Source organism: Dicentrarchus labrax, unplaced genomic scaffold (assembly GCF_905237075.1).
Source record: "Dicentrarchus labrax unplaced genomic scaffold, dlabrax2021, whole genome shotgun sequence".
In the NCBI taxonomy this organism is placed as follows: domain Eukaryota; kingdom Metazoa; phylum Chordata; class Actinopteri; family Moronidae; genus Dicentrarchus; species Dicentrarchus labrax.
In genome coordinates, this window is record NW_026136703.1 from 16,041,643 (window position 1) to 16,055,405 (window position 13,763).

The following is a 13,763-nucleotide window of genomic DNA, read 5'->3' on the forward strand; positions in this document are numbered from 1 at the left end:
TGTTGAAAAACAATCTCAATAAAATGAATGATCTCTGACGTAAAAAAGAGAAAAGAAAAACAATTCTGTAAACAGAAACCTTCCTGCAAACAGACTAAAGTGCTTTGTTTACAGTGTTAATAGAAGATGGAAAAAAATAGAATGGGGAATATGGAAGGGGGGGGGTTGATAGAGCATGCCAAGTAGGAGTTCCAAGGATCCTTATGATGTCATTTTCCTTTCTCCTTTAAGAGAGTGGGTCAGAGTCAGAGACAAACAGAGTAAAGTAGCAGACGTGTGGAACAGTGTGTATTTGGACATTTTACAGACATGAATTTAACAACGGAAGGAGGAATGACCCTTGTGCCTACAAGGTATGCAAATATATTACTTTTCTATGTTTTACCATTATTCACAGTAGTTAACAAGAGCCACGAACAACAACATTGTATAACCTCAGTAATGTTTTGTTCTTTAAAACACTGTCTGTGAATGACAGTATGCAGACGCTTTACAAAAATGTACCAACCTTTATTAAAAAAAAGCTATCTCAAACAGAAATCTAGAATCTAGACAGGGCATATAGGGAGGGACAACCCGCTCAAATAATCCCAAGTACTTTTACTGTTCCACAACCGCAGCTCTGTGATTTTAATTGTCTCAACATGTTTAGTGCTACATCTTGGCAATAAGATCTTTATAACCAATATTAAAACCATTGTGCTGTTTGTAACAACTTTGTAAAAATATTCTTGATGCATTTAAATTAAAAGCAGGTTAACACTATAATGGTGGGTTTGGGTGCTAAATGTCAACAGGTCAAAAAGTTAGACTTGACAAATTCAACTGTTGCATATGAATTCAAGTGGGAAAAAGAGCTGTGATTTAAACTGTCACGACTGAACTATGGACCAGAACCCAAATGCACAATTCTCAGACAAAAGTTTCAAAATAAAGTTTTTATTAACAAACAGAAAATCACTCTAAAACAGGGGTGTTAAACTTATCCGTGAAAGGGCCGGTGTGGCTGCAGGTTTTCATTCCAACCATGCAGCAGCACACCTGACTTGGTTCATTCAATCAACTGAACTGTCTTCACGCAGTCATTTCAGGTGCCCTCTTGCTTGATTGGAACAAAAACTTGCAGCCACTCCCACCCTTGATTAAAGCGTCGGTGTGGCTGCAAGGTTTTGACTGTGTGAAGACAGTTCAGTTGATTGAATGAACCAAGTCAGGGGTGCTGCTGCATGGTTGGAATGAAAACCTGCAGCCACACCGGCCCTTTCACGGATCAGTTTGACACCCCTGCTCTAAAACAAAGAATATAAGAAAACAACAAGACCTGACAATGGCTGTGGTACAGATAAAGCACTGATTCTCTGACACATGGGAAAAGACAAACTGGCACAGGACAAAGGGAGACACGGACTATATATACACACAAGGTAAGGGCACAGGTGGAAACAATCAGGGCGGAGACAAGTAATCCCAAGACCGGGAAAACAGACAAAAGGGAGAAAGTAACACTGGTGACAAGAGACAGACAGGAAGTGGAAACAAAATAAAACAGGAAATCACAAGACAACATAGACACGAGACGAAACTGAGTGAATTAACTTAACAAAGTTTCCTGGACATGACATAAACAGCCTTTCCTGCAACTGCTTTTAATATTATGTCTTTGGCACTTTAAGGAGTAAATATCAGAGAGATTTTAGTGAGACAGAAATTTCTAAAAGTTTATTTGTGTCTGGCTTATACATAAATACAATTACATACATGTATTAAATTAAATTGCATTTATTATGATGAATGCAGTCCTTCAGATGTAAATACTGTCAAAGTTTGTGTTATTCGCAATTGCATGTGTATGGCTTATGTATTAAAGACAACACAGAGAAAAGTTTACTGAACAAATACAACAATAGTTACAACAACAAGAGGAACCTGACATACAACAAATGTTCCCTCACAGATTAGATGCAGCAGAATTGCAGTTCATGTTCAGTGCTTTAACCCCACGCAGATATTATTCCATTATTTCTCTCTTTCTTTTCTTTCTTTCTTACTTTTGAAAATGATCCTATCCATTATTTATAGCACAATGGTAGTCTTGTTAGTATATCACATCTGCAGAATATCCTGCCCTCTGCATTGTTTATTTGCCAAGTCTTCACTATTTTAAGGTTTGTGTCTCAGGACAGAGCACCTAGTATCAAATGAATAATTTATTAGTCGTTAACGAAAGTTGGAACATTATTTGTTAATGATTTGTTTATCAGTAAAATAAAAAATATAAATATATATAAAAAATAAAAAATAGTTAACATGCAAAATTAAAGAGTGATATTTGTTTAAATATAAGGCTTTTTTTTGTTTGTTTGATTTTTTTTTACAAAAATTGTCAACTCCAATAGTCTTTCATTACTGTGTTTACTGCTGTCAGTTAAACACGTTATTAACAGCGTTAACGCAAACACATTTTGACGGCGTAATTTTCTTTATCGCGAGATTAACTATTGTTTAACTTTGCAGTTTTTTTCACATGCTGTTGCAACAACTAGTAAGTTAGAAAAAACTACAACACCACACCGGATCTAGCTAGACTTGAAACAAAACAACAAAGAGCAGTAGACCTTACGTTTTGAGTGGATGGCGAGCGCGAGACGCCGAAATGGATGGCAATAATATTCTGAATGGAAAGTTTACTTTTAAAAAGTTGCTAAATGGTTCCATTGACAAGACCAAAGTGATCTGTGTGTTTTGTCGTTGTGAACTGAGCTATCATCGCAGCACGTCCAGTCTGAAATACCACTTGAGGCCAAACACAAGGTTGATAGGAATTCTCCGACCCCTCATCAAAGCCAGGCGACCGTGGATGATTTTTCGATAAAAACAACATTTTCACAAAGCAAGCCAATCCACTTTTCCATGTTGATGAGAGCATTAAAATGAGAAAAAATAATGGGACAAAAAGAAATCAAGGGACATTTAGAATAGATAAAAATGTGCGAATAATTGCGAGTTAACTATGACATTAATGCGATTAATCGCAATTAAATATTTTAATCGTTTGACAGCGCTATTTGTTTTATTTAATGACTGTAAAATTGACTCATACCACCCTTATCTACAATCACCTTCTCTGGTGACTGCAATAAACAGAGAACATAACTATTTTACAGTGTTTCATTTCACAGTTGACAGGCATTCAGTATTCAGTATTACTAGATAAAGTATTACAGTATCTCACAGTGTTCCGAGTCACTCAGGAGTAAATGATTAACAAAACGTTGTCCTTTGTCTCTCCACAGTGCCCCTCCTGACTGTTCATCTTTAGACTCTGACAATTGGACCAAAACTGCGGTGCCGGTGTTCATCCTGCTGATCACTGCGCTGGGGATTGTGTTTAACGTGTTTGTGCTCGTGGTTTTCTGGTTTCATAAGAAGCCCTGCACCGTGGCTGAGATCTACTTGAGCAACTTGGCTGCTGCTGACCTTGTTCTGGTGTCCTGTTTGCCCTTCTGGGCTGTCAACATATTGAATGGTTTCAATTGGATTTTTGGTCTGTTCCTGTGCAAAGTTGTCCACATGGGCATAAATATGAATGTCTACGGCAGCATATACTTCCTCGTTCTGGTTAGCATAGATCGCTTTATGGCACTGGTGCATCCGCTGTCCAAGAACAGAATGCGTAGGCCAAAGTATGCCAAACTGGCCTGTCTGCTGGCGTGGGGGTTGAGCTTGCTCCTGAGTGTCCCTGTGATCATATACAGGAAAGTGAAACCTGTTTGTAATATTACTTTTTGCGGCTTGGATTTGGAAGAAAAAGATGCCCGGCTCCTTGACTGCATGCTGACTTTTTTCAGCTTCATCATCCCCATTTGCATAGTTTCCTGCTGCACTGTCAAGATTATTCAAGCTCTGAATGGCCGGTTAACAGAGGGGTTAAACCAGAAAACGGAGCACAAGGCCACCACTCTGGTGCTGGCAGTTCTCCTGGCTTTTGTGATCTGCTGGCTGCCATTCCACCTGGTTAAGTTGGTAACTTTGTTCCCAAGTCCTGATGTCCTGAAGGGAAACCACCTAGAAAACTGCCGCTACATCTTCACCTGTTTAGCCTTCTTCAACAGTGTTCTCAACCCCATCCTCTACGTTGTTGTAGAAAAGAACTTCCGTAAAAAAGTTACGGAACTCTTTCAGCAGGAAGACAGGAAAGTGTCTTTCAGTACGTCCTCCACACACACCTCAAACCTCATGAAAAGCGTCAGAGAATAAGGTGATCTGCAGGACTGGGATTTGTTTTTGAGGACCAAGGGCGTATTTGTTTTGTTTTTTTACACTTTCACATAATAAAATGGGCTGTTATTTGCACAGATGTACTACAGGAAAAATAGCTGAAGTTATACCCACAATATGTTTGTGTAGTCTGAATACACAGGTTTTATTTTCTGTTTCACCCACAGTTTGCAAAAAGATGAATTTGAGACTTACTTGATTAGGAGCATGATATACCCTTTTTACGATTACCCATCAGATTCTGCTTAATATGATTGTTTGCTGTGGGTGGAACATAACTCAGGGTTTTCCTTAAAGAAGTACACCACCATAAAACATTTTTTTTTTACCTAATTATATGACTGTACTGTGATGATGCTGGTGTTAGGTTGAAAAGGTTGAAAAAGGCTCAACACGCCCTCTACTGTTTTAAATCACCCTCAACCCCATATACCCAATGCTGACATAGAGTCGACCGTTTAGGACTAATTGACATCAAGACATTTATATGAAAAAGAAGTGTTAATGCCCACTAATCAGAGGATTGGAGGGCATTAACACCAGCCTCCACTTTGAGTTAGCTCTGACTACCAGTCTTAAACCTTTCTCAACACATTCTGTGATGTAGAGATAGTCTCACACTTCCATATGAAAAATCCGGTTTTAGTGCATCTGGCCTTTCTTAACATTCTCCTGAGCCCATTTAATTTCTGGGCAACACTTCAGGAGGAAGGCTAGAAGTCAGGAAGGAAGACAAGACATGATCACAGGTAATCATACGACCATATATGAATACTCTGTTGCATTTATTAACATCAACAGAAGAAATCATGGATGTGGTCTTTTTTTGTGTGGGCATATTTTTGGGGAAATATACAAAGTATAAAATATGTAAATGCACTAGAATGATTCAAAACTATTTGTTATTTATATTGGTATAAATACAACAATACATGCTAATAAATAATAATAAGATATCAAGGGCCAACATACAGTCAAAGGTATTTTTCTTGATAGAATGCAGTATTTTTTCTATATTCATTGATACAGATTTTTTGCCGTTGGGAGTTGCAAGTCCAGTTTTAAAGTAAACATTTTCTCACTGCAGCCAGTTAAAAAAAAATTCTAATGCCACGCTAAGTGAGCTGGCATTACCCACATCCAAACTTTAGGATCAAAGTCAGCATGAGATTTTGAGATTTTGAGATTTCAGAAATTTCCAAAATGCCTCTAGAACAAAGAACGATAACAAATGACCTAACTGCTGTGTGTTTAGAAATGCTTTCAGACTTAACACAATAACAACACTGCTCCATAATTTAACAGAACTACCATACTGTGTTATATATTACAGAAGAGAAGAGATGGAAACTGTCTCTGTCTGATACCGCAAGGGTTTATCCTCTTAATATGACATTTTAATGGTGTTCCATGCCTGTCTGTGTGTATCCCTGTAAATATGTTTTTCTGTACTTTTGCATGGTATTACTCAGCCTGTCTTGTAATATTTACATGGTGTTAGTCTGGCTGTCTTGTGATATTTAAAAGCTAAATTCCCAAAACAAACCCTGCCATATTTTACATATGTCCATATATCCCTTACCATTGTGTATAATTAACTCCACTATTTACACTTTCTGTATACATTTGCATGCTTGTACAGTTTGTTGCTTTGTACATTTTATTTACTATTCAAAGTCACAGTAGCCTTCAGAGTAGTGACTCACACAGTCATGCCCGTGTCTCTTTACAGTCTAAACACAATGCCACTGTCGCTGAAACAACCTCTGTGAATGAACTCAGAAACATTTTGCATAGTCTATGTAATGTAACACCTGGAGTGGCATAAATGTAAAAGAGCAAGACTATTACGCTGGTATACAAATAGATTTACAGCTATGTGAGTAAAAAAAAAAAAAGACAGAAGCTTTCCATGATAAATAAAGTTCCTTCTTTTTCAGAAGTATGTTTAAGAAATTGATTCCATCAGAAATATCTGTAATTTCTGTTTCCTTTAAATAATAAAACATAAATATTAAATTATAGCTTGTGCCTTTTTCTTAGTCCCCAGTATAACAGTATATTAATTTATTTAGTGAATTGTTTTTATATAGTCATTGAGGAGGGGAACAACAGATTTCTGTTTTAAAGGGGAAATGTGCCGACTCTACACACCAAAGTCTGTTTACAGGTCTTGGGGAGTACTACTGCATATGGGGGGGAGGGGGGGAGTTTTACAGAGCCTTGTACAGCTCCAGAAAGTCACTTGGCAAAGTGAGTTTACCAAACATCCGCCTCTGCACAAGGCCAGACTACCGAGGCTACATTAACAGCAACTACCATAACACACCTTGCTTCTAAAAATCAGGCACTAAAAAAAAACTGATGTTTAGGTATACTTGAGAGTTGATGTGAGCACCAGCACGTCCACCATGCCTTTATTTAGTGAGCTGGGGTTCCTGAGTATTAGACTAAAAATGGACTTGGATGGAGCCAACTCAGTGAGCAGGATTGTCAGTGTCAACAGCATCTCAACAGCAACTAGATGACTATTCCACTTGATGCTGCTTTGCAGGTTGTCTGTGCCTGGCTTGTCTCAGGAGCATAATGCTTTGCCATATTTCACCTTAATGAAATACAACTGAAGTAACAGGATCCTCCACTGCACCACATTGGCACTGATGGCAGGAGATGATACAATATGCAAATGCATGCTTTTCCTGCCAAGTCCAGAAAAGCCTCCATGGGTCTAGACTAACCAGTCTTCACCCGTTTGCTTTGTCGAGGGATTATCCTTTATTTAGGTTAAAAGTAGCAATACCACAATCTAAAAATACTCCTCATACTCATTTTAAGTAAAAATCTGCATTTAAAAGCCTACACTATACCTAAGTATTACCAGCTAAATATTTAAAATATCATGAGGATATGCTATTATGCATAATATCATTCGATTGTAAATACTACAATCATTTTACTGTTATAGTCTACAAGAACCCCTTCAAAAAGTCTGTCATTACGATTTTGTTTTAAATTGTTCTCTAAAGTTTTATCTCTTTTTTCTGAAACATTAGATAATTTCCCTCCTTTAGGCCAAGCAGTTATTTAAATGAAATAAAAAATCTGAGAAGTTCAGAAGGGAAATGTCTCTTTGGTTGAACAGCTGACAACTTCAACATCTGAATAATAAATTACAATAATAATAAACTTTATTTGTATAGCACTCATCCAAACAAGGTTACAAAGTGCTGGACCAAATAAAGGAGATCAAAACAAACCAACAACGAAAGATAAAATATAAGTAACCATACAAAACACAGTTAAACCATGGAGAGTTTGGAAAAGGTTGAATATAAATGCAGTAGCGAAAAAAGTACAATATCTTGTACTGGTAAAAGTATAGTAGCATAACGTATTATCACAGATTAGTACTTAATCAGTGCAGTACATCCACAGTAATTAGTAAATTTGCTTAGATACCACCACTGCTGATTTGATCCTATAGTTGATGATATAGTGTGTGCTGTTTAAGAGCCCCTAAGCAAGGCAATATACAATCTGTTGCATTGTCTGGATGTTCCTGCTGATCACAAGAACATGTAAATCTCACCGGCCGTTCAAGTTTCCAAACTTTAAAATAGGCTACAATTTAATCTTTGGGTTCATCCTGTGTCAACGCTGGGGAAATAAAACAACATCCACATTGAATGCACTGGACGCTGTTTTCATTTTTAGCATAACCAAACATGTTCTGCCTGAAACTATTTGCATTGCATATATCAATTAATTTAGTGAATTAATTGTTTTTATATAGAGTTTACAGAGCCTTGTACAGCTCCAGAAAGTCACTTGGCAAAGTGAGCTCACCAACCATCCGCCTCTGCACAAGGCCAGACTACCGAGGCTACATACAGTTCCTTTGAGGGGAAGATGGTCAGACAGGTCTTCTGGAATTGAATCCATTTCCTAACAACAGCATTATATTAGGCATTTCATTTTAACCTGTAATTGTGAATGAAATGGAAACTGTGAAATTGTGAGACAATCAACAATAAAAGCAAATATTTAACCCGCTGTTAAAGAGTTGGTTCACTCGAACACAGAACCTCAAGTTCCCATGACCAGCTTGTAAATATTTCTTGTGTATTTCTATGGAATTTTCACCCTTTTTTATAACTATATCAGTGTAGTATTTATAAAGCAACAGAAAAAGTACCACCCAAGTTTGTGTAGAACCTTTAACACATAGTTCAAGTATGTTGAAAAACAATCTCAATAAAATGAATGATCTCTGACGTAAAAAAGAAAGAAGAAAAACAATTCTGTAAACAGATACCTTCCTGCAAACAGACTAAAGTGCTTTCTATACAGTGTTAATAGAAGATGGAAAAAAATAGAATGGGGAATATGGAAAAAGAGGGGGGGGTTGATAGAGCATGCCAAGTAGGAGTTCCAAGGATCCTTATGACGTAATTTTCCTTTCTCCTTTAAGAGAGAGGGTCAGAGTCAGAGACAAACAGAGTACAGTAGCAGACGTGTGGAACAGTGTGTATTTGGACATTTTATAGACATGAATTTAACAACGGAAGGAGGAATGACCCTTGTGCCTACAAGGTATGCAAATATATTACTTTTCTATGTTTTACCATTATTCACAGTAGTTAACAAGAGCCACGAACAACAACATTGTATAACCTCAGTAATGTTTTGTTCTTTAAAACACTGTCTGTGAATGACAGTATGCAGACGCTTTACAAAAATGTACCAACCTTTATTAAAAAAAGCTATCTCAAACAGAAATCTAGAATCTAGACAGGGCATATAGGGAGGGACAACCCGCTCAAATAATCCCAAGTACTTTTACTGTTCCACAACCGCAGCTCTGTGATTTTAATTGTCTCAACATGTTTAGTGCTACATCTTGGCAATAAGATCTTTACGACCAATATTAAAACCATTGTGCTGTTTGCAACAACTTTGTAAAAATATTATTGATGCGTTTAAATTAAAAGCAGGTTAACACTATAATGGTGGGTTTGGGTGCTAAATGTCAACAGGTCAAAAAGTTAGACTTGACAAATTCAACTGTTGCATATGAATTCAAGTGGGAAAAAGAGCTGTGATTTAAACTGTCACGACTGAACTATGGACCAGAACCCAAATGCACAATTCTCAGACAAAAGTTTCAAAATAAAGTTTTTATTAACAAACAGAAAATAACTCTAAAACAAAGAAACAACTATCACAGCTGCAGAATATCCTCCCCTCTGCATTGTTTATTTGCCAAGTCTTCATTATTTTAAGGTTTGTGTCAGGACAGAGCACCTAGTATAAAATGAATAATTTATTAGTCGTTGACGAAAGTTGGAACATTATTTGTTAATGATTTGTTTATCAGTAAAATAAAAAATATAAATATATATAAAAAAAAAAAATTAACATGCAAAATTAAAGAGTGATATTTGTTTAAATGTAAGGCTTTTTTTGTTTGTTTGGTTTTTTTTTACAAAAACTGTCAACTCCAATAGTCTTTCATTACTGTGTTTACTGCTGTCAGTTAAACGCGTTATTAACGGCGTTAACGCAAACACATTTTGACGGCGTAAATTTTTTTATCGCAAGATTAACGTTTGTTTAACTTTGTAGTTTTTTTCACATGCTGATGCAACAACTAGTAACGTTAGAAAAACTACAACACCACACCGGATCTAGCTAGACTTGAAACAAAACAACAAAGAGCAGTAGACTTTACGTTTTGAGTGGATGGCGAGCGCGAGACGCCGAAATGGATGCCAATAATATTCTGAATGGAAAGTTTACTTTTAAAAAGTTGCTAAATGGTTCCATTGACAAGACCAAAGTGATCTGTGTGTTTTGTCGTTGTGAACTGAGCTATCATCGCAGCACGTCCAGTCTGAAATACCACTTGAGGCCAAACACAAAGTCGATAGGAATTCTCCGACCCCTCGTCAAAGCCAGGCGACCGTGGATGATTTTTCGATAAAAACAACATTTTCACAAAGCAAGCCGATCCACTTTTCCATGTTGATAAGAGCATTAAAATGAGAAAAAATAATGGGACAAAAAGAAATCAAGGGACATTTAGAATAGATAAAAATGTGCGAATAATTGCGAGTTAACTATGACATTAATGCGATTAATCGCGATTAAATATTTTAATCGTTTGACAGCGCCCTTTGTTTTATTTAATGACTGTAAAACTGACTCATACCACCCTTATCTACAATCACCTTCTCTGGTGACTGCAATAAACAGAGAACATAACTATTTTACAGTATTTCATTTCACAGTAGACAGGCATTCAGTATTCAGTATTACTAGATAAAGTATTACAGTATCTCACAGTGTTCCGAGTCACTCAGGAGTAAATGATTAACAAAACGTTGTCCTTTGTCTCTCCACAGTGCCCCTCCTGACTGTCCATCTTTAGACTCTGACAATTGGACCAAAACTTCGGTGCCGGTGTTCATCCTGCTGATCACTGCGCTGGGGATTGTGTTTAACGTGTTTGTGCTCGTGGTTTTCTGGTTTCATAAGAAGCCCTGCACCGTGGCTGAGATCTACTTGAGCAACTTGGCTGCTGCTGACCTTGTTCTGGTGTCCTGTTTGCCCTTCTGGGCTGTCAACATATTGAATGGTTTCAATTGGATTTTTGGTCTGTTCCTGTGCAAAGTTGTCCACATGGTCATAAATATGAATGTCTACGGCAGCATATACTTCCTCGTTCTGGTTAGCATAGATCGCTTTATGGCACTGGTGCATCCGCTGTCCAAGAACAGAATGCGTAGGCCAAAGTATGCCAAACTGGCCTGTCTGCTGGCGTGGGGGTTGAGCTTGCTCCTGAGTGTCCCTGTGATCATATACAGGAAAGTGAAACCTGTTTGTAATATTACTTTTTGCGGCTTGGATTTGGAAGAAAAAGATGCCCGGCTCCTTGACTGCATGCTGACTTTTTTCAGCTTCATCATCCCCATTTGCATAGTTTCCTGCTGCACTGTCAAGATTATTCAAGCTCTGAATGGCCGGTTAACAGAGGGGTTAAACCAGAAAACGGAGCACAAGGCCACCACTCTGGTGCTGGCAGTTCTCCTGGCTTTTGTGATCTGCTGGCTGCCATTCCACCTGGTTAAGTTGGTAACTTTGTTCCCAAGTCCTGATGTCCTGAAGGGAAACCACCTAGACAACTGCCGCTACATCTTCACCTGTTTAGCCTTCTTCAACAGTGTTCTCAACCCCATCCTCTACGTTGTTGTAGGAAAGAACTTCCGTAAAAAAGTTACGGAACTCTTTAAGCAGGAAGACAGGAAAGTGTCTTTCAGTACGTCCTGCACACGCACCTCAAACCTCATGAAAAGCGTCAGAGAATAAGGTGATCTGCAGGACTGGGATTTGTTTTTGAGGACCAAGGGCATATTTGTTTTATTTTTTTACACTTTCACATAATAAAATGGGCTGTTATTTGCACAGATGTACTACAGGAAAAATAGTTGAAGTTATACCCACAATATGTTTGTGTAGTCTGAATACACAGGTTTTATTTTCTGTTTCACCCACAGTTTGCAAAAAGGTGAATTTGAGACTTACTTGATTAGGAGCATGATATACCCTTTTTACAATTACCCATCAGATTCTGCTTAATATGATTGTTTGCTGTGGGTGGAACATAATTCAGGGTTTTACTTAAAGAAGTACACCACCATAAAACATTTTTTTTTTACCTAATTATATGACTGTACTGTGATGATGCTGGTGTTAAAATTGACATTCTTATCAAATTTATGAAAATCTGCATGTTGTAGGTTGAAAAAGGCTCAACACGCCCTCTACTGTTTTAAATCACCCTCAACCCCATATACCCAATGCTGACATAGAGTCGACCGTTTAGGACTAATTGACATCAAGACATTTATATGAAAAAGAAGTGTTAATGCACACTAATCAGAGGATTGGAGGGCATTAACACCAGCCTCCACTTTGAGTTAGCTCTGACTACCAGTCTTAAACCTTTCTCAACACATTCTGTGATGTAGAGATAGTCTCACACTTCCATATGAAAAATCCGGTTTTAGTGCATCTGGCCTTTCTTAACATTCTCCTGAGCCCATTTAATTTCTGGGCAACACTTCAGGAGGAAGGCTAGAAGTCAGGAAGGAAGACAAGACATGATCACAGGTAATCATACGACCATATATAAATGCTCTGTTGCGTTTATTAACATCAACAGAAGAAATCATGGATGTGGTCTTTTTTTGTGTGGGTATATTTTTGGGGAAATATACAAAGTATAAAATATGTAAATGCACTAGAATGATTCAAAACTATTTGTTATTTATATTGGTATAAATACAACAATACATGCTAATAAATAATAAGATATCAAGGGCCAACATACAGTCAAAGGTCAAATAGAATGCAGTATTTTTTCTATATTCATTGATACAGTTTTTTTGCCGTTGGGAGTTGCAAGTCCAGTTTTAAAGTAAACATTTTCTCGCTGCAGCCAGTTAAAAAAAAATTCTAATGCCACGCTAAGTGAGCTGGCATTACCCACATCCAAACTTTAGGATCAAAGTCAGCATGAGATTTTGAGATTTTGAGATTTTGAGATTTCAGAAACTGTTGTGACAAAATTTCCAAAAAGCCTCTAGAACAAAGAACGAGAACAAATGACCTAACTGCTGTGTGATCAGAAATGCTTTCAGACTTAACACAATAACAACACTGCTCCATAATTTAACAGAACTACCATACTGTGTTATATATTACAGAAGTAATGGGCAGATAATGGAAGTAATGTACACAAGAGATGGAAACTGTCTCTGTCTGATACTGCAAGGGTTTATCCTCTTAATATGACATTTTAATGGTGTTCCATGCCTGTCTGTGTGTATCCCTTTAAATATGTTTTTCTGTACTTTTGCATGGTATTACTCAGCCTGTCTTGTAATATTTACATGGTCTTAGTCTGGCTGTCTTGTGATATTTAAATGCTAAATTCCCAAAACAAACCTTGCCATATTTTACATATGTCCATATATCCCTTACCATTGTGTATAATTAACTCCACTATCTACACTTTCTGTATACATTTGCATGCTTGTACAGTTTGTTGCTTTGTACATTTTATTTACTATTCAAAGTCACAGTAGCCTTCAGAGTAGTGACTCACACAGTCATTCCCGTGTCTCTTTACAGTCTAAACACAGTGCCACTGTCGCTGAAACAACCTCTGTGAATGAACTCAGAAACATTTTGCATAATCTATGTAATGTAACACCTGGAGTGGCATAAATGTAAAAGACCAAGACTATTACGCTGGTATACAAATAGATTTACAGCTATGTGAGTTAAAAAAAAAAGACAGAAGCTTTCCATGATGAATAAAGTTCCTTCTTTTTCAGAAGTATGTTTAAAAAATTGATTCCATCAGAAACATCTGTAATTTCTGTTTCCTTTAAATAATAAAACATAAATATGAAATTAGA

At 37.2% G+C, this 13,763-nt stretch overlaps 2 protein-coding genes across 2 annotated transcripts; both read left to right on the top strand.

Annotated features, from left to right (window-relative positions):
• The first annotated feature begins 247 nt into the window (after positions 1-247).
• On the top strand, positions 248-6,297 carry LOC127359847 (B2 bradykinin receptor-like). The gene is made up of 2 exons (XM_051394101.1): positions 248-353; positions 3,294-6,297. Exons 1-2 carry the CDS (start codon positions 310-312, stop codon positions 4,255-4,257), a joined length of 1,008 nt encoding a protein of 335 aa, XP_051250061.1. The 5' UTR covers positions 248-309; the 3' UTR covers positions 4,258-6,297.
• Positions 6,298-8,780: 2,483 nt separating this feature from the next.
• On the top strand, positions 8,781-13,758 carry LOC127359850 (B2 bradykinin receptor-like). Its single transcript, XM_051394117.1, has 2 exons — positions 8,781-8,871; positions 10,683-13,758. The coding sequence occupies exons 1-2, from the start codon at positions 8,828-8,830 to the stop codon at positions 11,644-11,646; spliced, it is 1,008 nt and encodes a 335-aa protein (XP_051250077.1). The 5' UTR covers positions 8,781-8,827; the 3' UTR covers positions 11,647-13,758.
• The last annotated feature ends 5 nt before the right edge of the window (positions 13,759-13,763 follow it).